Source organism: Anas platyrhynchos, chromosome Z (assembly GCF_047663525.1).
Source record: "Anas platyrhynchos isolate ZD024472 breed Pekin duck chromosome Z, IASCAAS_PekinDuck_T2T, whole genome shotgun sequence".
In the NCBI taxonomy this organism is placed as follows: domain Eukaryota; kingdom Metazoa; phylum Chordata; class Aves; order Anseriformes; family Anatidae; genus Anas; species Anas platyrhynchos.
The window spans coordinates 78,862,995-78,887,400 of NC_092621.1; the positions used below are offsets into that span (position 1 = coordinate 78,862,995).

At 39.3% G+C, this 24,406-nt stretch overlaps 2 protein-coding genes across 2 annotated transcripts in view; one reads left to right on the forward strand and one right to left on the reverse strand.

Moving 5' to 3' along the window:
• Nucleotides 1-1,671: 1,671 nt before the first annotated feature.
• TMEM167A (transmembrane protein 167A) lies at nt 1,672-22,872 on the reverse strand. The gene is made up of 4 exons (XM_027446190.3): nt 22,734-22,872; nt 11,277-11,386; nt 5,959-5,993; nt 1,672-2,893 (listed from the first exon to the last, which is right to left on the reverse strand). Exons 1-4 carry the CDS (start codon nt 22,734-22,736, stop codon nt 2,823-2,825), a joined length of 219 nt encoding a protein of 72 aa, XP_027301991.1. The 5' UTR covers nt 22,737-22,872; the 3' UTR covers nt 1,672-2,822.
• The window catches only part of XRCC4 (X-ray repair cross complementing 4), a 183,930-nt gene continuing 182,367 nt past the window's right edge, over nt 22,844-24,406 (forward strand). Inside the window, exon 1 of the mRNA XM_038170381.2 lies at nt 22,844-22,944. The gene's annotated coding sequence lies outside the window, so the exon portion shown is untranslated. The remainder of the gene's footprint in view (nt 22,945-24,406) is intronic.

Below are 24,406 nucleotides of genomic sequence, written 5' to 3' on the forward strand. Positions count from 1 at the left end.
TCACCCTCACAGTAAAGAAGTGCCCCTCCTATTGAGCCAGCACCTCCTGTGCTTCAGTTTGTGCCCATTGCCTCTCATCCTGTCGCTGGGCACCACTGAAGAAGAGTCTGGCCCCATCCTCTTGACACCTTCCCTTCAGGTATTTATACACGTTGATGAGATCCCCTCTCAACCTCCTGTTCACCAGGTAAATTGGCACACCTCTCTCAGCCTGTCCCCGTATGACAGGTGCTTCAGTCCCCTCATCATCTTAGCCCTCTGCTGGGCTCACTCCAGAAGCTATATGTACTTCTTGTACTCCACATCTTCATCAAACATCAGTAATTTGCATGAGAAAAAGAGCTGAGAAAGCAAACCAGCTTTAATATTCTAAATGGGAAAACATTATTTTCTTCCTATCTTTGACAGTAAGAGAGATGAGGTATCAACCTCTCCAAAGACAAAACTCTGAAAAACAAGGAACTTATCCTGAGGCAAACACCTGCCTAAAGCAGTCATTTCAGAACAACTGACATTTGTCAGAGCTTAAAGATCCTGGTTTTGGATGCTTTTACTAGGGGCAAGTGTTGAGCCGCCCCATCATAGCCAACACTTATCTCTGGCTACGATCATTTCTAAAGCTTGCACACAACCTGATTCTGAACTATTGTGTTGCCAGCAGCTCCTAAGAAATGTGTTCTTTACTTAGCTGATAAAGTAGTAGCGTAGAGCAACTCTGCAGCTAGTAAGCCACAAATTTTCCATAAAAGTCACAAAAGGATAAGCGGAAAAAAAAAAAAAAAATCAAAGATGCATCCATTAAATATGTGTGTTTAGGACAAAATGAAAAGCTGTTGTAAAGAAATAATTTTAAGGATTGAATTACATGTGTTAAGTAGGAAGAGGCCTGTTTGCTTGAATTTCTTCAACCATAAAACGCTGTGAACAGGAAAGGCCTTTGTAATACAGTGCCTTCTTGTCAATAGTTTTTGGATTCTCAAGGCTTAAAAAAATTTCTTGGGTCATTTCACTGGTATTCCTAGTCACAGATAAACACAGAGATTACTAAGAATTAATCTGATAACTAGGACAGCTTTAGATGCACTGGAGATGTGCGAGTATCTACAAAAAACATTAGTTATGATAAAGTCCAATAAATGTTAAAAACCAGAATACAATTGCTTAATATAAAAAGTTATCAGGTGATTCTTTGTATATTTTGAACATGCATTTACCTGACACTCAAAATCTAAATCTCCTTAGCACCCTCCCTCCCCCCAGCTGTAGGAATGACGCCTTTGAAACCCAGAACTGATTTGCTTTGATGCTACATTTTGAGAAGTATCCACGTTTAAAGGTACAGGATCGGACTTGGGCTCTCTCCCAGATATCCTGCTTAGCTTAAAACTTGCATCTGAGCATATTGTGGTCACCATCACCATACAGTTCTGTACTCTTCTGAACCTGCATGGTTTACAGTGTTACTTATTTGGTGCAAAATAGAGAAAGCTATTTTCCCTGTCTGCAGATGAGAAATCAATTTTGTACAACATATTATTTGTGATGGTGATTTAGATTACGCATTTAGATTATACATAGGATAATAACTAAGATAACTAACAATCTTTTCTAAGTGCAGGGTGATTTAGATATACGAAACAAGTTTTTCAAGCAAAAATGACGACAAGTACATACCTTTCAGTGTGTTTTATTGCCAGCTAAGCTCAGTCTGATCACACACATTTTTAGAACAACAAAAAGTACTGCTGACAGACAACTCTCTCAAATGCAGTCAATATGAAGTCATGTAGTTGTCTGGTATAAACACACCCGTTAGGCACTATTAAAATAAGTTACTAAATCAGTAAAAGTTTGAAAAATTATAGAACAAACACTAATGGCAGGTATTTAAAAAGATAACCTAATAGTAAGTGTAATCTAATTTAGTTGTTTTCTTTAACCTTTAGAACATCAGGACATACAACTTCTGTACCTGCAGACTTCTAAGAAGCTAACCATTCACTCAGCTGATTTAACAACCTTGTATTAAATGTATCAACAACAGCACATGAGCCACTAGAATCTTTTTGACACAATTTTGAAAAAATGGAGAATGATTTATCTGAGAGCTAGATTCCTAAAGATGAATACATATATTTCACAGGGTAGTCAAGGTTCTCAGATCCCACATAGGTGCATCCTCAACAGATAGTCTGACATCACTACAATAATGATCCCAATCCCTGTCTTTATATATATTTCATCTTGACAATAAAAATATTGATAGATTATTTAAGGAATTTCAGGTTTAGAAAATAAAAGTTGAATGTAACTTAAACAAGATGTCATGCTTTATGTGAATATACCTATAACAACATCATAGGATTTGTTCAGACAGTAAGAACCAAAAATACCTCTGTAAACATATCCTATAATGTTCTTCATTCTTGTAAGAGTGATCTTATTGCTATTGCTAGATATGTAATTTTTTAAATTTCTTTAAGTAGGTCTATCAAACATAAACATGAAAAGCCTATTCAACTGCATGGTGTAAAATATACTCCCATGGAACTCGAATATACAACAGACACCTTTTTAACAGTTACATCAGCAGTGTCAGTACTGGTGTGACATTAGAATGTACTTATCATACTGGAGTTAGTTACATTACAATCACTAATACTGTACATGATGGTCCATTTGGAGGAAGAGGGTTGCCCACAAAGAGACAGGCTATCCAACGTAGAAGAGGAGAGTAGACGGCACTTCCCAAAGTTTTCCTGGCAGAAGTTCTTCCATGCTTTGCTGTTTGGTAGTAGGACACCAGGGACACTCTCCAGTTGCTACTGTACGAAGAGGATGCTGAAGGCCATCACCACACAGCACACAGCTACATATGGGCTCTTCCGTTCACCTTGGGGTGGGGAGAACAAAACAAAACAATCCAGGCATAACTAAATAGATCTAGGTGGCTCCTAGTCTAACATGGTAATTATCACACTGCATACGCAAAGTAACACTGAACACTTATAGCTGGAGAAATGCTGTTACAACTACAGTTGCGTATTGGGGAAGAAAACGCATGCGAATGGGAAAAGTAAGTTGTAGGACAGGATATATTGCCCCATATAAGGACAGAATTGGAAAGGACTTCTGTCTTATTAGTAACCATCTTTTCTGAGATGCTATTTCTGTGAAAACATTAAAGAAAAATACAATGTGTTGTTGCTATCCCTTACTGCCAGAGAGTCAAGAGGCAGGCACCAGAAGGCTAACCGAGACACCAGATCTTTTCCTGGCTTTGTTCTCGGTTCTGTCTTGAGAGCTAACACTGCTCAAAGGCTACTCCACGTCAGCTGAGAAGAGGTGTAACTCAATGCTGTCTGGCCATGATGGCTGCGTATGCAGCATGCATCTTCTACACGTAGTATCGTGTAGGAGCCAGCGAACTGGCTGGGGAACTTACAGCAGCAGACGTGGCCAGATGCTTGTTTTTTTTTTTGTCTTTGCTAGGGAGACATAACATTGCTAGCATGTGGAGAGGATCTGGTCCACAGATTTTCAGGTTAGTAATAAAAATGGTCAACAGACTGCACAAGGTGTACAAAGATCTCTATTTCTGATACTTTCAAATTAGCGTTATAGCTTTGCATGGCAAACCATTGACAAAAGGTAAGTTTGTCCCATTAACAGACTTATGTTTGGTAGCAAATGCAAGCAAAAGAGATCTGTTTTCACCTATTTTCATCCAGAACAAAATTGTTATGAATGTCTCTTGCTCACCAAATATGGTATGGAAAAGCAAACAAATAAAATCTTAGGTACGGAACCATAACATTGTCATGGGAACATCAGTAATATTAGACTGCTAATGATTTACAGGGACACTTCCCCCATTCAGACAGCCTGCTGTTTTTGCCCTTCTGCTTAGGCATCCCTCTTCATGAATCCATTGACTTTCCTCTGGAGACCAGGGAGCCTCCTACACTTGATGGTACTTCCAGCCTACAAAACTGTCAGAAGTGTTAACACCAGTGTCTCTTTACGATGAGCAAATTCCTGTTTTGATGTGTTCAGAAGCATACAGACAGAGTTGGAGCTGTTTGCTTTAAACAAAGTTCTATTTCCTCTTGCTGTGTAAGGTCTTTTATCTTGCTACAAACTTTTCTGAGATGTAATTTTCAGAGAATCGATAAAGAAAAAGAAAAAAAACATGCCAAGGCTCTCAAGTCCAGCATTATTAAGGTGTAATTCTTAGGAAAAGAGGCTCTTTCATTAGCCAGACCTTCAAATACAGCAGAAACAAACTTTCCATAGGAAAAGAAAAATAAAATACTTGTAGTGACACCTCCCATAAGCAGGGGTGACTGCCACAGTGACATTACAAGATGTTGTCATGATCTGGCATATATTTAATTAAACTTCAAATAACTGAATGAATTAATGTCTGCAGTTTCACATCTGTTTAAAATAAATTTTTGAGGAAGTCCAACTCCTACAGTTTAGAGTATTACAATTTTCATATGGGTTATACTTTCCTGCTCTTAATTTTCTTGAAAGAGAAATCACCATGTGGCAGGATTAAACATCATTTTGCACAACTTAGTAAATATGTAACCACTTGCTGATTATTAAAATCTTATGCACATGTGAAAAGGTTGTTTAAACATTCTGGGCAAGTTATACATAAAGTAAGACAGTGGGCATTTTCATTTTTAAAAGCCTACACTTTCCTCCAGGTCTTTTGTGACTAACTCAAATAAAATGGTGGCAATCACCTTCAAAGCACATTTTCCATACCGAGTGCATTGTAGTGTTATATAAGGAAATATATAGCAGGAATGTTAAGATGCTGCCTCATTTCTCAGCCTGGGAGAAAAAATAAAATTAGATCATTCCAAATATAAACTGAAAAGAAAATAGTGTTTTACATGAATAAGAGAAAAGAAAGCAGCTCGGTGTGGGGCACAAGAGAGCATGTATTACCTTGGATGCAGCAAATGTACTTTATTAAAGTTACTACATTATGAAAGAGGAAGATTAACTGCAGTTCTTAACTTTATCAAGTTGACAGGGACCTCGTAAATCCTCTTGTGTACTCTTTCAAATGCCTTTTAAAATTATTTGCTGTGCATGGCTAATAGAAAAAAAATGCTTGCACTTAAATAAGTAAAAAAGAAGACGGTAAGTAACATAACATGTATTCTCCAACCTTGAACAAACACTAATGCAGCTGAAATTTAGATTTATTTTTGCTAGTATAGCTCAGAATTCACTTCTAACAGCTGCCAAATTACTATTATCTTTCAATTACAATATTAGAATTGGTTCTGCCATGTCCATTATCTAACTAGGACAATACCATTTTAACAGCAGGTCTTCACGAAAGAATGCTTTTTGCATCAGTGCATTTTGACATGCTGAAACACACGCCACTTTCCTTCAAAGCCTGAGAATGAAGAAAGGGGAACCATACATCTTCCTCTAGGATCAATGACAAGTAGCAAAATCTCGATTTACAAGTCTAATGTTTCTGCTCTGTATTAACAATACCATTTGTAAAAGTGTTTTGATCATGCCTTTTTATTTTATCGTTTTAAGTCTTGTATATACCTCAATGCTAAGACTGAATTTGTGTTGCATATTCCCATTTCCATTTCAAAATAAATTCAGAATGATGGTGAAAATACATACAAATATCAATGCTATGGGAAAATGCCTAACACCAGACATAGCTGATCATCCTACACATAGATTCCACTTGAAACTAACAGCTTTGAGTAATTTAGAGGTACACAGAAACTTTCAAGAAGAGAGAAAAAGTCATAGCTCACATCCCCTATCTTTGCTGTATTTTACGGAGGTAAAATATACATTTTTTGAGTGTGGTTTTTACTATCACATTGGAATATTATTCTAATAAATAAGGCATGCTATAGAAAAAGCATTGGTTTTAAAGATTTCAAGGAAAAAAATTACCAATCCTGGCGCATTTCCAGAATATTCCCAATAGTCTGCAAAGATAAAAGAAATTGATTAGGCTCTTGATTTAATAGAATCTTTTAAGAAATAAACTCTGCCAATTGATTAATTTTCTTCCTTCCATGCTAAACCAATCCAAATAAACAGTTTATCAAGCTGATGCTGTTTTTGACATCAGAAAACACCAGATACCAGTGTGGGGTACAAGCTATGACCCATAAGCCATGAAGTTCTTTCTAAGCCCAGCAAGACTTCAGCATGCAAGAAAAACAAAGGTCCATTTACTCAGTCTGTGTTCCACCAGAATTCCACGTTCTACACTTCAGTAGCTCAGAGAAAATCATGAAAAAGAAGAAAAAAATAGAACTAGAAAACCAGAGCACAAATTGCCAACAGGCCTCCATGTTGCTGTATATGGATTTTTTTTTTTTATGCTAGTTTTTTTTCAATCAAATTTTCCTGCAGGTATAAGAGATGAGAAAACTATGTATTTTAAATGTAATGCTTTGTAGTATCTTTTATATTTCCCTTAGGAATTGCAGATAAAAATGCACTTTTCAGCAGAGCACACATAATCTGGTATTACAGAATACTTGCCTTGAAATAAATTACAAAACAATTCTTCAGGTTTGTTTTTACTTTTACCAAGGTTGACCTAGGTAAAGTCTCTCTAATCTTGCACACCCAGGATATTAATGCTCACAACTGGAACTAAAAAAGGACAAAACCAGGATTCAACTATTCAGAGTAGATCCGAAATGAAGTAAAAGCAAGTAGGCCACATATTTATATTCTCATTACACGGAGAAATTAATCTCATATTGACTACTCAAGAAGAATAAGAGAAGTGGAATGGAATGCTTTAGAATTTCTGAAGAAAGACGGAAATAAATACTGAAGCTTCCTGAATCAGAAGGCAGTTTTCAGTCTTTCAAAAATTGGTCAAACCTATGTTGAAATAGTGTCTACAGGAAGGTTTGCTTCATAGCATGACTGGTTGCAGTGCAGGAAGAACATCTGGATTTGACTATATCGACTACACAGATTTACGAACTAAAAAAAAGTAAAAAATCCTTAAGTGTTTCTTTTTTTCTCTTCTCCTGACATGTTTATTAGCAGTAACCTCAGTCTACATTATCTGCAGGCCTTCATCTACTACCTGCTGTGATAGTAGATCTCCAGGTGCTTTCCCACAGTACTCTGAAACCATCTCCACACTGGTCTGATTACTTGACTTCTCTCTCCCCTGTTCCTGGGCTTTGGCAACTATGTACTTTTTTCCTATTTAAATGCAGATAGGTAGGTTTGGACCACTTGCCCATGCCTACTGCCGAAGTCACCATATCCTACCTTTTTTTTTTTCCTTTAGAATTTGTGTTACTTCATATTTGTACCTGGAGCTCTTTTATCTTTGTTTACTTCTGTATCTCTCTCTCTTTCCATTTAGCAGCCTCCTGTTTATTTCTTAAATAAAAGCCTGGGGTTGAGCAGGTCAGAATCATGAGTTCTAAGAGGCTGCAAGTGACTGTAGTTCTCAAAGTGAAAGTGAAATGCTTTTTGACCAGTGTCTCTCTTGTTGACCAATTTCTTGCTAACAGCACTCCAAGCATTTGCATTAGAAATAAAATAAAATATTTTTTTCATTTGTTTTAGATCTTTTTACCTCAAGCCAGAAGTACTTCTATATTGTGAAAGCTCATTCTTCTGCTTTTGTGTAATTCCACAAGCAGAAGTAATAATTCCTGCATGTAGACCATCACACACTTTTCCAGGCTAAGAGGTCATACAGTAAAATAACCTGAAGACATCTATGCCGTTTAAGAAGAGACATGCAGGAAATGGCACTTGTGTAAATCCTTCAGAGCAAAAAATACAGCCTCAGAGTCCTGTGTGAATGGCACTCAAGAGTATTGAAATTGTTGTTATTCTCTGTAAAATGAAGATTTACAGATCGCATGCAGCAAAACCATTGCAAAAACTTCCACAGCCTGGCACCTCATGTTCACATCTCTCAAGACTATGCCTGGGAACTCAAAGAAAGAAAACATTATTGTCCTTTTCTTATGCATACTTGCAAAATTTTAGCCAGGAAGAAAAGTTATTTTTTTTCAGGCAGTCTACAAATCTGTTGTTTGTATGACAATCTCGGCAAGGATTTTTCTTTGCCTTTTCAGTTTTTTGACCATGTACGACAACATAAATTTATAACTGACTTCAAAACAGAATATGGGTTTCATCAGCTGCCCTTACTGCAGTTGACAATTTTTGAACTTAAATTCACCACTGAGATGAAATCTAACAAGCCTACCAACAGAAAACTCAAGCACATTTTTGAGATGCTTGTGCTCCTATTGGAACATCCCAGTAGATCTGTTTGTCCATATGGTTTGAGGCAGAGCAATAGCAAATTGAGATGTGGAGTTTCCACAGCTGTAAACACAACCTCTGGATACATTGAGGAGCTCACGTTAGTAGAAAAGTTTCTTCAGGACTTCTGCCCTCCTGTATTTATATATTACTTTTCACCTCAGGTCCTCAACCAGTACCTCTTCAAGTCAAAACCTCTACAGAAATGATGTTTCTTTGAATGAATCTCTTCAAAATAAATTCTTCCTTAAGTAATTATTCAAAGCAATTGCATTGCTCCTTATTCTCCCCTTCGTGGAGAGAAAAACTCATTCTCATTTTGATGCACATGAGACATGTCAGCCTGGCTTGCAAACGTGCAATTTTCCAGCAGCCACACATCAAATATATGCACAAGCTGCTGCACATTCCTCACTGCCAGTGTTAATCTTAAAAGCAACAATCATGAAGGAGGTGTTTGCTATCCGGGGAGAAAAAAAAAAAAAAGCTAAAAAAAAAATCAAAGAAATTGAACCAGAAAGACAAAAAAGGGTTAGCCACACCTCACTCTTCTAGACTGAGAATGCTGCAAAACGCCGCTGCCCTGTGTCTACTAGGACAATCCTACTGCAATTGCAGTTAAGGAATGTGAGATACACTCCACTGCAATGCTTATGGCAAGTCAACCTCCACTATATAAGCTAACATGTCTTCCTGGTTAGCCAGGAGAACAGAACTATGTTGTGGTGCACGTTCTCCCCTAAGTTAGTATGAAACAGTACATCTCCACTTACTTTCCCAACCTTACAAGCTACTGCTGCAGACAAAGCACATGGAAACACTCATGATGCTTCAGGGAAAATGAAGGTTTAAAATCCTGTTTGGCTTGGTAGAAAAACACACATTTTGGCAGAAGTCATTGGGATGAAATACAATGTTATGAGGACGGGTGACATCACTCTGCAGTGCCCTCTCTCAACCAACAGAAACGTGTTTCTTTACTTACTAGGTCAACAGACCTAAATCTTCAACAAATTTACACAACATATTATTATATGTAACAAAATACAGCTGGTACCTACTAACATTTCTTCTCTGTGTTGCTTTAGAATTTTATTGCTGCTTTTTTATGCTATTAATTTGAAGCAGGAATAATGAGTTAAGATCATCTCTGTGGTAAAAAGAAGTATCAGTAAAAATTTTATCCAGCGTGTCTAGACGTTTCCATTTGAGCACGGAATATGTCAGCAAAGAGGGAGAGGGGTTTAACAGCATATGATCTCCATGTAAACATCTACCATTCAGGAAACAAATTTCATTGCTTCCAGGCCAACGTTTTATTCTCCAGTACAAAGCAGTCTACATACGTATATATGAAACAAAAATAAAATAGTATGTCCAACATTTATATAAATACAAACCTACGGATCAAACGCACAACTCCTCCACTGTGTCAGCACCCTTTGAAAACATTTTATGAAGAGACTTCTATTGTGCTCAAGACAGATTTGCCTCAAGAATAAACAGAGTAGCTCCAGATTAAAGGATATATTCCTTGCCAAGAACAGCACTAAAATTTTAATCAGTAAAATAAATATTCTTGCTTCTTACTATGTATACCTCATTGACTATTGTGTTATCTTCCATTAGCAGACACTCAACCCACCACCAAAAAATAGTCCTTCATGAAGTCATCCCTTCGTTCCATCTTTACTAGTATCAAAAGAAATCTCACATGTCAGTGGTAACCTTATGGTCTCCTATGAAAGGAGACAAACATTTTCATGTTAGAACTCCCAACCAAAAAAAGCTATTGTACTCTGGGTAGCTTACATCACTAAAAGAAATCTTGTGTGATAAAATGGAAATTCCAGAAGTTAATTACAATGAGGGTTTTCAGAAGACAAACCCTCTGAGATTCTTGGTAGGAAGGGTCTACTCAAAACTTGGCACTTTTTCAGAAAATTAAATCCCTAATTGATAGAAGATAATTAGGCAAAAAAAACATTTTCTTTAACAGAAAATGATCTAATGGAAAAAGTGGACAAGTTGAACACCCAGAGATGAAAATTTTGCCTGTTCTTTCCAGTTAGAACATTACCAGCTAGAATTACTTACTGTTTCAATAAATACTATCTCCTTTCTAATAACCTTAGGCAATGGTATTTCTGAAGTAGTAAGGGTGGCCTCAGTGGTTTCTACGTCAAAATTACCCAATCACTACTTCAAAACCATAGTTTTTAAATCACGGTTCTGCACACTGCTCTGTGCATCCAACACCCCATCATATTCTTTGTACTACAAAGGGAATTGGTAAGCCAAAAGGTGAATGTGTTTTAAAAGCATAAGCAAGGCACAGACTTGGCTATCCCCATTTCCCACCACACCCCAAAATCAGTCTGAGCAAGGTAGAGAACCGATTTATAGCAGTAACATCAAGTACATTCCAAGAGAACTGCGAACACAAGACAGGAGAAGGTTGGTCACCCAGGAAAATGTACTTCAGGAATAAAAGTGAGATGTAATCACAGCAACCAAAGGGCACATGGGAGAAAAAAAAAATAAGCAATGTTAATGCTTTAATTCACAGCTTTAAGAATCAAAAATAAACACATCCTTATAGCAACAGCTAGATGTAGAAAAATGCTTCCTGCCTCTTATTTCCGTACCATTAACCAGCATCTAAAGAGAAAACTGCAAGCCCAAAAAATAACTAAAAAACAACAATAGCTGGCTTTGTAAGTTAATAATTCCTTACTATAAAATTTCAACATTCTATTGTAGGAAAGTAGAAAATTACGATCTTTGTTCTTATCTTTATTAAAGACAATCTACAGCTTTTTTATCTTTAAAGATAAGAAAAAAAAACCTGTCAAAATAGTATTTATATTATCACAAACCATCAGAAGATACTAAGAATAAAACAAAAAAAACAATCTGTGAATTTTTCAAATGATCAAACTACATACCCAGTTTTGTTTTTGTCCAGTAAGCTGGGAGCCAAGGATCTGATATAGGCACAGGTACATATGAGCAGCAAGATTACAGTCAGCAGACTCTGAAAGTTGAAGATGGCAGACTATGGAAGAAAATGAGAAAAGAAAGATTACAACTTCACAGTACAAACTTCCCTTGCTGTGTAAGCTGGAGAAAGTAAGTGATCCTTCCTATGATGCACAACAAAAAAATATATAATCTATGTTGCCAGTGAGCTAAAATCACTGTTAGCAGCCATTATTCTGCATGCAATGGTGAAAGAACGGAATTTTCCCTTCCCAATTCATCCCAAAAAGGGTGAAGAAATAACAGGCAAAACGGTAACCTTACAGCTTTGCTCCCAGGCAGCTGTTCCAAAGCCAGTTTCTGGAAACCCATTAGCAGCAGGCTAAGAGTTACAGAAAACAGACGTTCCCCCTCAGCCAAGAATAAGCGTAACTGCGGTTTGCGTCGAGTACTATGGTGGTAGTGAAGGTGGAGGTAAAGAGTATTTGACAACTAAATCAGTAGCAGCCAAAACACAGTAAAACAAGAAATATGCAGGGGAATTGTTAATATACTACTTTATGAAGACTACCCCCGAAGCTCAACATTTGTAGAAATACACAACTAGACCCACCTGAACTACAAAAACACAACAGATTAATTTCACTTCAAAATCAATTTTTGATTTTAAATTTAAAAATATATTCGGTATAAATACATTTTGTAGAAGTGCTAATTATATGGAAAATGCTAGACAAATAGAGAAAATAGTTTAGAACTAAAGATCGATTGCTTTCTAGTGAACGTAAAATGCTTACTGGCAATAAGAAGCAGTTATTGAGAAACTAGTAAATAAGCAAATATTTTAGTAAAGTTTAAAATATCAGGAAATTCTCACCAGGATCTTTTTAAAACTAAAGTCTGAATCTTGTGAGGCCAAATGTTTTTTAGTCACCAGATTATAAGCAACTTTCATCGTTTAAGTGACACATATATAGGGAGAGTAGGTGCTCATGTAAGGACTGCTGCATCTCCAAAACGGTGCAACATCTGGAAGAAAGCTTGTTGATGCTGATTTCCAGCAAGTGCTACATCGCCGTTCCAATGAATAATATACTAGCAACCTTATTATTATTGTTTGTTTGTTTGCAGTAGGTTCCCTGGAATTTTTGGAAGAAATACTGGGTGACTAGTCCTTGTGATTTATATTTTCTAATAACTAGCCCCAAATCTGAGGCTTAGACTTCTGTTACAATCTTCTGTTAAAATAATGCAGTGCATGAATCTAAGGCTTTTTTTTTTTTTTTTAATTTTTACTTTAAAGTTAGCATGTCTTAGCTGACATTTTGGTCAACTTAACAGCACCAGGTAGTGTAACAGATGATTGCTTACTGCAGACAGACATGCTTCTGCTTTGTTCCACTACCCTCCTTTCCATATCCTATTTATTTTGAACTACAAAAAGTAGAAAAACAAATAGAATGAATTCACTCTTCATCCTAGATTTTTGTGTTACGGATGAATTCATGTCTAAATACATCATAGTTTTTCCTACTGCTTAACCCAGAAGGCCAAGTAGTAGTATTTAATTAAGTGTAAATACTTTGCACTTATGGAGGGATATTACATTGCCGTTTCCTTCTTCAGGCAGAGAACTGTGTGGGATTTGTTAAGAGCACATCAGAGCTCCCATTTCCCTATCCTGAGGCACAGCTCTCTTGATCTGGGTGCACCTTTTTCCTATGTCACAATATTCTGATGTTCTGAAGCTCTGAGAATCAAATTTCACTAAATCAATAAGAAAAAAAATATCACAATATTCCAGTTCACAATTGCACTTTGATACTAAGAAGATCTTAGAGAGGACTTCTACTACCCTTTTTGTACTGAGATCTAGAGCCTTGATAATTTAAAAAAAAAAATCCTTAGCTTATGTAGAAGACTCTGTGAATCACATGAAGCAGTACTAAAACATGCATCACACTGCCAGCCTAGATCAATGCACAGAAATTAACACAGATGTCCCAGCTAACAGGGTCCAGCAGGCCACTCTTGGTTGGAGAACTATACATTAAGGAGAAACAGCATGGGGAGGCTCAAAGAGCGACTGAACAGCTCTGCTGGAGCTGCAGCCTGAACAAGAAGCTCAGCATCCTGACGTGGCATGCCCCCAAGGGAGGGTTATCTGGCTTGTACTGGGTGCACTCTTCTCAGTCTGCCCTCAGCTCTGTCTGAAGCAGGAGCCACCTTACAGCAGCTGCTTTTGCAAAGGAGCAGAACTCTCAAGCCAGCACCCACAGTCCTCATGTCCTGACTACAAAAGACTGGGAAACAAAAAGAAAAAAACAAAAAAAAAAGAGAGAAAAAAAAAAAACCATGGGTTGAAAAGGTGATTATTAGGATGTACAGAGATACGGTGGATGGTGGAGAAAGGTAGAGGGTAAGTGGCAACTGCACACAGAAGGAAGAAGGAAGGTTTCTGTAACGAGGGAGAAGAAGGACAGGGGATGTGACTCCAGCTGAGCAGTGATCCAGTACCCAAGGCCAGCCCACTGGTCCCCAAGCTGAGGCCAGCTGCTCTTCTCCCTAGTAAAGGCAGTAGCTAAATCGGGTTCAGGTTAGTATTTTCGCTGGGCTAGCTGAGCCACCTTTTAACCTACAGTGCTCTACGTAAAGGACGTGTTACTTTCAATGCGCAAAAGAGGTGCTCACCACCACCACCACATCTTGCCCTGCTACTGTCCAAAACCTTTCCCAGCTTCAGGCAGCGGGCAACTCTCCACTCCGGAGCAGAGGTGACTCAAAGCCTACACGAGGCGGCATTCCCTGACTCCTGCGGGTCTAGGAACACATCAGGGCTGGGTCTGAGAGCGGCTGCCTCAGCAAGGCGCGATATAGATGTACGTACCCCTCTGAGCAGAGTAATTCCGCCAGTCCCCCGGGACAGACAGCTGCTCCCGGCATCACAGGGCACAGCGCCTGCCAGCACCCCGTTCCCATGAATTCCTGCAGGCTTCCTGCTGCAGCTGCTGCCCCAACAGCCTGGCGCATGGGGCACGCAGACGCAGGGAAAGGGCAGGAGGCAACACGGCCCCATTTGCTGCGCACCGAGCGGGGAATGTAAACGTATACTCATGAAATGTGTGATTAGTCCATCAATAGGGACAGTATGTGATTGTTCTTTGTTGGGCTTCTCAGGCATTTCCCCCGATCCGCAGCGCAGGGCATCGCTATAATTACATATATGCCACTCCATTGAAACGTGCCCTGAATTACATGTATTTATGGGTCACTTCGACAGGACAGAGGTGTATTTTTAAATTGGTCTGCATTTTTAAACTGGAAATGAAAATTCATTTCTGAAGCAGATGGCTACACATTTCGTATCTGAAATAATTTGTACAGCCCAACTGAATTCACAGAAAAGGGCAACTTGCATCCTGCTGCTCAAACTGATGCAGTTAAAACCTGCTCTAAGTCGTACATTACTTGAGACCCATTTCAAAAAAACATGGCATTAAGGGTATCAAGCTATTTGCAAAACGCTGCAATACAGGTAAGTTTAAATTCACTTGACTAAACGAGATTCCTGAGATCGAAATGCAACAAATCAGCATTTCCAAAATAGTGCTGACTGGCTAAATGTAGATCCTAATTCCTATTAGAAGTACATTTCATAACATGGAAAAGTTGATGCTGTCTTTTAGATTGCATCCACATGCTGGTGAAAAGATAGCTTCTTGAGACTTAGATTGCAGATGCAGAAAAGAATCAACACTGGTATTTTATTCCGATTCTGGACAGTCTCAGACGTGGCTTTAATTATACACCCTTGTTTTTTCTTTTTTTTGTGCATTTCTGACACTGTGGAAACAACTTAGTAGCTACATTCTGTGCTACTTAAGTACTTTTATTTATTATTTTTTTTAATTTCCCTCTCCTGTGTGCTGTCTCCAGGTAGTTGTGGAACACTACTGTATCACCTGAAGCACTAAGGAGGTATGGCATTTAGCAGGACTTGCAAGAGCAAGTTGCTTCACAGAGCTTCAGAAACTTAAGATCATAGATTTTAACATTAAGAGCTACATGCCTGAAGGCTCTTTTAAATGCTTCTCAAAATTAGAACTTAAAAGTCACCTCAATATTATTCCCTCAATCACATCGTATCTTAGTAAAAATAATTCCATGTAAATAAATTCCTGTAATACAGAGAAACAAAGCACGAATACTCCTGAAAGTTCCTGCAAATATATGGTAATTGGAAGCCATGCTATTGCTAGAAAAATCTGAATGTCTTCCTATCTGAGACCTCACCTAACCAGCACGGCTGTCAGCACAGGGGATGGATGCTGCAAGGAATGTCTCCAGTTGCTTCTTGGTGAGTTTGCTACAACAGAGGAACAAGAATTGGTGTGACAGCCTTTTAGGAGGATGAGCAGCAAGGGAAGAAAGAAGTCCATTAGATAATAAGCGGTACTTCAAATGTTTAATATGCTTTACTCAGTGTTGATTTAAAGTGGAAAATTTCCTGTGCGGCTGAGAAACAGAACCCTGATGGGCCATAACATTTGCACAACCCACGTCAACCTGATTACAGACAGCATCATGAGTCCTCCAATTCAGACAGCATTAAATTTGCTACAGTCAGGGAGAAAACGAGGCAGTTCAGAGCTCTACTTATCAACTACTCTGGCACTTTATAAGAGTATTTAATTCAATGTGCTGAAAGGAAGGACACTCTCAGTCGATTGCCTGAATTCTTTGTGATCACAGGGAAATTGGTGTTCAGCCTCAGCAGACATTGCAGTCATAGACACGAAACTTTGTTCTACAAGGAAAACACATCCATAGCCAAGACTTTGTACCGTATCCATCCCTGTACTTGTTATTTGCTCCAGTTCTCTGACATTCTTTGATTAATGTATGATTTTGTTCCATGTGTTTGCAGAGACCACAGCAGAATCGTGATCCAGCTAACAACGCAAACCTCGGGCAGCACTGTAACTTACACTGTACGTTTTGACGCTACTCTGCATGTCGTGGAAGGACCTGCTGATTTTCCCTTACCTCATGTACTTCCATTTAAAATAAACTGCCTGGTATCAGGGCTCTTGGGAAGAAAAGAAAAAAAAGCATACAGGAGGAGATTGTAAATCCCATACTGCTGCCCTCCTGGGTTGGTAGAAAGCTTAAAACACAACCTCTGGCAGTTTATCTCAAGACTGAGAGCTGAAACCAAAGCTTAATCTGCACTAGACTTGCAGTATTTACGATATGATTGTTCTATCTCTGATTGCAGTGTGACCACGATTTCGTCTGTGTACGCTAGAAAAAGAGAGGCCACTGGAGTGCCACGGTTACTGCTATAATCATATATTAATGTGCACATATAGAGATGAAATATTGGAATATTCTTAAGAATAAACAAATTTTTATATGCTGCAAAATACAGACACCTTCTAGAACTGCTTTCTTTTCCCCTCTACAACATTATTAAAACAGATGATTATGTTCTCTGCAAACAAAGAAACAAATGCTAATGGCTGACTGTGTAGCTGTCCTCATATTAAAATGTGAGCATGAGTTCACATTGTGGTTAAACCATGGTTAAGCAAGACCTTATAAAAATGAAAAAGCCTGTATTAAAATATTAACTCAGAGGTACCATTCAACTGCCATCAGACAAAGCTGAAATCAATCTACATGAAATTTTAATGAAGAGGCCCTTGAAAATCTGAAGGAGAAAATGATTATTATCTAAGGTTTCTGTTAAGTACTGCCATTCTTACTTTCCCAGCCTAAGTCCAATTTTTAGGAGTATAAAACTGTTAAAAGGCGTAGGAAATAAAGCACGTAACACTACTCCAAGCTGGAGTCCAAGGCAACTGCTAAAAATTAAAACATGCATGTAATTATTTTACAACCTATTCTGAAATATTTTTTCCACTCCTGCCAAACATAATCTTAAAAAATGAATAGAAAATAAACATTTGTAAAAGAAACATGCTAATTAGAATTATAAGAAAAATAAAGAACTTGGAAATCAGTTAAATTTGATGTTATGATTGGCAAAACTATACTCGACAGGTAAGCAAGAGGTGTTTAGACAAAACTGGTTTATACTTAAGAATCCAGACTCTGTTTTGTTAGCAGTTGTTGGTTGCTCCAACACGAATCAGGGTATTTAAGTTTACTTCATATTCATCCCAGCATGTAGTTTCCAAGAAATTTAAGCACGGTATTTACACTAATTCACACTTCTGCCTGTAATACTTGCAGTTCCACCCAAAATATTTACAATCATACAAAGTTTGGTTAAGACTCAATTAGAATAAGAAGGAATCTTTTCCTTACATGTCTATTGAAAAAATAGGTTTTCTAATTGAAATGGCAAGTGCAACACATAGGTGGTAACAGTTATGCTTTTCAGTCAAACTGAAGAGTAATATATCTGTTTTAAGATATGAACAATTTTTTAAACAATTAGCAGACAGAAACAGGTGTCCTCTCCCATAAAACTGCTCAACTTTAAAACAAACATCTTAAACCAAAAAGCAAACTGAAGTTACAATGTTAAACTTTTCATATTGGTGTTGTAACACGGGTGTTGTCTATGCATTTATTCACAAAACATATTTTATGCTCGATGTGGCAGCAAAAGCTCATGATGTCTTTTCCTCCAAATCTTTTTCGCAGATTATAGTTTGCAATTTACCAGATTTTTTTTCCACATTCTTCCACCATTTGATAATAGGAATAATTTCTATAATCCAATTTCAAGAAGCTGAAATTAAGCATGTTCTCCAGAGTAGCAGGGAGCTAATGGTACTTTCTGGAACTGTAAGTAGAATAGGTACTCGTTAGCTGTTTCCACACAGCTCTCAAAGTGGACATAAAATCTTGACTTGTAGCTCTTTTGCCACTTCTGCCCTAAAAACCTGCCCATTAGAGACTTCTAGAGTGTACCTGAACAGAAGGAGAAAAATTATCCACATAAAAGACATCTTCTCCCATAATCAGTTCTGGCTTCTCTTGCTGTTCAGAGAAGCAGCATGGCTGATTATACCTGTACTGCCTTTGTCCTTTTTATAACTGAGCTGCATAGTGTCTGTCAAATTAGATAACTCCCCTTTCTGAAGTTGCACAACAAATTGCTTTGTTTGACACAAATTTACCAGAGAATCTTAACAGTAGAAACAGAAGAAACAGTAATAAGTGTGTGAGTGGAAGCTCTGAGAGTATTTCTAACATGCCAGCACATTTTGAGTTGGATGATATTCTGACTCTAATGAAAAGTGTTCAAACCGTGTGAGAGGTAAAGCAGATTTGCAACGCAAACTGCAACAGGAATTTGAGGATGTACACAGAAGAGAGGCAAAGCTCTCAAAATGAAAGATACCGAATTATTGTTATATTTAATACTTTAAAATCAGGCATATAGCTAACATCCTATCTGTAAGCGTTTGATTATTAAGGTACAAATTTACAAGCAAGGGTCAAAAACTAACTAGATATGGCTCCACAGCACAACAGGAAAATGCACTATTTGCCTGAATGCCTCTTGGCCCCACAGAAATCCTGTGCAGTTCAAAGCTGAATTTGCCTGCTGAGCATCCTTACAAAAAGCTCAAGACACTGCATGCAAAAATGGGACAGTCTCTATTTCCTGTTCCTAAGTCTGAATAAAAGGCATATCCTACAACTTTCACAAGAGGTAAAAGTAATGAAAGAGGTAGAAGTAAGTAAAAGTTACTCAAGGAATACGGAAAAGTTCTGCCAAGTGTCTTGATGCCCACTGGTGATGGGCAGGCCTCCCACACCTCCTGTGTCCCTTGTCTAGCACAGACCAGACGCATGGATTAGATTTTCAGCATCTGTAAGGCAAATGCCAGCTGGCTCCACTTTGATTCCTGTGTTACAAAGCTGAAACTGAAAATTTCTGGTGGGTTTGAACTCCAAGCATTGTGCAGCAGCACTACAGCGACTGCAGTGGATGAGCGTGGGGAAGCTGAAGCCAATCGAAAAATGACATTGACACACTGACTATTCCATGACTTTTTTCTTTTTCTAAATAAAACCTCAGGGTTTGGATCTTGAGCTGGAAATATAGAGTGCATAGGCAGTTCATTACTAATTTGAAATAGCCTACAGAATAAAGGTGACCTCCTCCACCCTTTTCATGTTATTAAAGATGTTTAATAGTAGATGGATTGCCAGAAAGGCTTAGTAAGAACTGTTTGGCACTAAGCAAGGAAATTGTTTCTCTCAACTTGTGTCATTCCTTCGCTATTGGTCTCTGGTAAAATTTGTACCAGTAGCTTCCCTACATCCTACTCCTCCCAAGTCAAATTAAGAGATGCATTAAAGAGATGTATCTTACAACGGCAGAATAAATTGTGTCCTCTGTTCCATAATCAGAGAAGAAAAATATTAATGGTATATTTTCACATCTTATATGCCGACACAGAAGTATTTACAGTGACCATTTCAAGCAGTAATTCACTACAGATTTCCTACTCCACAGCAGCATTAAAATTTACTTGTGCCACTACAGAAGGCATTAGGTTTACTAAACACCAATACCAGTGCAATAAAGACATCACTTCACAGCCCCTATCCAACCATACTATTTCTCCTTTCCCCTCTCCATTCCAGTTCTCTGACAACCTTGCTATTCTGACGGGAGGCGAGGTGCATGGATAGCAGGTTCTTCTTTTCTCCTCAGTTAGTAGGATCTGCTTCCGTTCCTAGGGGCTGGCACAGGGCTGACACATACTGAGTGCAGGGTCTGAGTTGCATGAACAGCAGCAAAGGAGGTCCCAGCATCTTTCTGCATTACTACTTAAGAGGAAAATGCTCAGACTCCTTGCAAAAGCATGTTAGCTGGGCAGCAAAGACTCTGTCAGATGAAAGTTTTTTTTTTTTCTACTGCAGCTGAAACTCCCTGAAATTCTAATCACTTGTATTCAAAACATTTCATGCCTGATGAAATATAAAACTGACATGAACGAAGTTGTCTGTCATTGCTCCAAAATAAACTCGTAATACAAAGACATGTATATGTCCACACATAAGATGAACTAGGACATCTTTTCTGATCCTATCTCTCTTTAGCCCATTATAAAAGCAAAGCTATAAGAAAATTTCAATCAGGACTTGTAGCTTCCAATAAGTCAGACACAAAACTTTGAAGACACCTGAAAGCTCTTTCACAAAATACTGCCTTAGATTTTGGTGTGTTCATATCCAAGATATTGGCTTGGATCAATATTTACTAAGGAATTGCTTATATGAGCAATTCTCCTTTCTCCTGTAAACACCATCCTTAGTTAGTAACAAAGGTTGTGATAAAAAGGCTTGTCCCCATGGACAATTCCCAAATCAATTTTTCTGCAACAGGATGGGGCTTGAAGTCCCGTACCTGTCCTCACCAGAGGGTGATGGCGAAGGAGCCATCTTTGTAAAGTCTTCTGCAATTCATTACTTTCTGCATCACCCAATCACAATTATTGTCATAAAACTACTCTGAAGTTTCTGTATATTTATTCACACTGCTTGGGTGCAATTGCACATTTTTTCTACAAAGAAAAGTGAAGACTTCCATTCAACAGGTGAAAGCTCATTTTTAAAAATTACTTCAGGCTTCTTCATATTTCCCACCAACCAAACCTGACACGTATAGTTTATTTTTTAACCCCAACAAAGTTTTGTTGAGTTTTCAAACATAAAATTTCAAAAGTTGACAGGATAAAATGACTCACTGATTAGTGGAAGTCAGTGCTATTGTTTTAAGCAATATGTGTTCTGCGTTTAAATAAACCGTGCAGCTGCCATTATACTGCATCCCTTCCAGTTCCAGTACTTTTGTTTAATCCATTGAGCACCTTCAGCCCCCTTTCAGAGTTGCTTTAAGCTACAAGGTTTTTTCTACCCACTGGCAGTAAACAGAAACACACAAAGTTGTGCTTGTAGATACAGGATTAGATGGATAGAAGCCTGCTTCTATATATTTTGTTGTCAGCAGGTGGCCACTCACCCAGAAGTTTGGACTTGTGCAGTAACTATGTGGTACGAAACCCTGGGAGAAAATGGGATGGAAAGTTCCAGGGATGTAGTCCTTCGGAAATCTTGCTACTCACAGAGATAGTTTGTCACAGTTGCAGCTCATTTACTTTGGAGAAAGAGAACAAATCAGAGGGACAGCTCTGCTTTCTTCCAGTTGTTTCCTATCTCACAGTCAAGTGTGCATGTGGAAGATTGTTAATCTAAGATCATGATTGTTAATCCCAGGAGGTGAGATTTTTCTGCAGAGCCATGACACCACAGGCAGCAAGCAGCACCATAAATAACCCAAAATCCTGATCAGGCCACGAGGCTTACTGTTTCCCTGAGGAAATTCAAACTCTACATGACTGAGGAATCTTACCTTCACCTCTATATAACGAGAAAAATCTCATTAAGAAATCCTAGCACGTTTCAGGTTCCTTGAACAATACAGCCTAATCTCTTGAAATCAATATGGATTAAAAACAAACAAAAAAAAATTTCAAGAATCTTGCATGCCATAATCTTGTGCCTAACTATAAGCACTAGCGTTATTATATTTAAGTGCTAACAAGGTAGTGTCTTACTGATCATGGAGCTCCTCTTGCTTTTGTTCTACACCCTCAACTCCTCTGAAGTGCTATGAAGCACAGTGAGGTAGGGGTGCTGTACTGCCACGGTATCTACCTTTCTAAGGCACAAATCGGAGGTGATGGCTTCACTGTCTTCCCACCTGGCACATATTTTATGTATGCATGTTTTGGGTATTCTGAGAAAATTGATGCCTCTTGTCAGGAAAACCCTTTGTTTGCTGCTCGAGGCCGCAGCTTAGCACAGGTTCACCTAAAAGACCTGCCAAGGGCCCCTGGCAAGCAACTTCCTCTCGGTGACAAGCCCTGCGGCCTAGGACCTTTCCTTGAACCAAACCCTGAGAAAGCTCCGGAGGTTTTGCTCTTTTAAATCCTTCAACAAACGTGGGGATTGCCAAAAAAAAAAAAAAAAAAGACTCGGGGGGCAGCCGCCCAGCACGCACCACTCCTGACGAGCAGCAACCTGCCAACCGGCCTGGAAACGGTCACCTTACAACGAAGGGCGTCGAGGCCAAAGCTACGCAGGTTACAGAGCCCCGATTTATTTTATCCCCTTTATTTTCACAGGCGCTCCAAACGCTTCCGCGTCTCGCTTGTAGCGGGCCAGGCGCTCATCTCCGGCTCCGCTGCTTCTGCTTTTAAATCTTAACGGCGTGCACCCGCAGCACTTCACCTGGGCTGTTAGAAGGTTAAATCGCAGCAGATTTTAGCTCTAACCCGAGCACAAGCCCCTGAATTTTATCGCCGTCGAGTGCTGGGGGGGGGGGATAAGGGGAGAGGCCGCCCGCCCGCCCGCCGCCCCGCGCTTACCATGGCGACCCGCTCGCGGCCACATCACACTTCCGGCGGCGGCCGGGCGGAAGTCGCGGCGCTCCTCCGGGCGACGCCGCGCGGAGCGGGGAGCGGGCGCCGATTGGCGTAAGGGCCGCAGGGAGGCGGGGCGGAGGGGAGGGGAGCGCTTCTCATTGGCGGAAGCCGGGCGGCCATTTCGGGAGGGCGGAAGCGGAGCGCGGCGGTGGAGGTAGGTGTGGGCGCCCCGCCTCCCCCCCCCTCCCGTCACCAAGCCTCGAGGAGTCGGCGACCGGTAGCGGCCGTTAACGACCGTTGGCGGCCGTTGGCCTGGCGGGGGTCCCGGGCCGGCGCCCTGAGGCGGCGAGGAGCGGCCCCGGGGCGGTTTTAACCCCGCGGCGTGTGTTTTCTGAGCCAGGGGAGGGGGATTTTCCTCTTTTCCCCCTTTGTTTGGTGTTGGGCGTGCCCTTTCTTGTTATTTTTTTTTTTGATCCTCTTAAGTGGTTTTAGCAAAGCCAGGGCTACTCTGACCCCGATGAGTTCTCTGTTAGAACCTGGCCATGGCCAGTTTGCGCTAGCATCAAGTTGCCTCCGCGCTCATGGCAGGCTTCTGAGCTGTCGTGACCAATCTGCAGCTCCTCCTTTAGGTTCACTCTATCTTACAGAACTTGACAAGCGTTAGCACTTGAAAACTTGATAGTTTTGCTCTGAGGTCTCGGTGATTCAGTATCTTTAGTTCCCAAGCCAAACGGGTTCTGTCTGTTAAGCGTGGGATGGGTTTTTACTTTTTTGCCTTGATAAGGGTAAGCAAAACTCTTCATCCCACCAGAAGTGGGCATAACCCTTGACGTGCTTCCAAAAGTTGCTGTAGGAGGCTCCAGGATAATGAGTATCCATATGAAACATGTTTGTATAGTGGAATCAAGGCCTTATTCTATTAAAATGCTTCAAGGCAACTGAAAGAAACATACACAATGCACGTATAATGTTCTTACTATTTTTTTTGAAGAGCACCTTGATTTGCAGTAGCAGGCTGGGTAACTCCCACTTGGAGTAAAATTGTAGTTTCATAACTACAAAAATGACTTGAATGGTTTTCAGCACGTGGAGATGTAGAATGTAAGATGGGTTGTCTTGTGTAACTAGTTTTTCTGATCTGTACATTTCAGGCATTTTGAAAGTTGATTTTGATTTTGTGCTTTATTTTCTTGAGACACTGTTGAAGTCTAATAATTCTGATTTCCCCCCCCCCCCCCCCCCCCACTAATTTGCTAGGTAATCAGCAAGATGCCTGGTAATCTTGTTGTAACACATTTAGACATCTTAATCCTGTTTTGTTAGGGAATTAGATTCAGCAAGTCGGTTTTATTCATTACTCATAGTTTTGGATCAAAAGTGGAATTATATTAAAATATAGTTCTAAAAGCAGCTTTGCTATTTAGTATAACCTAATATTAATGTGTTTGGTTTATTTCACATTAAGATGAATTCTAAAGTGAAAGAGGTAACTGTAACCAAAGAACAGTTAAACCTCTAATGGTTACCAAGACCCTAAATTCTAGAAACAGTAATACTTTTGAACTTGTGTGTTTCTGAAAAAAGAAAGAAAATGAATTTGGTTTTCCAAAGCAGTTTTTTTTTTTTTGGTTTCACTTTTGGTTCTTGAGTGTGAATGGAAAAGTCATTTCTGCGTT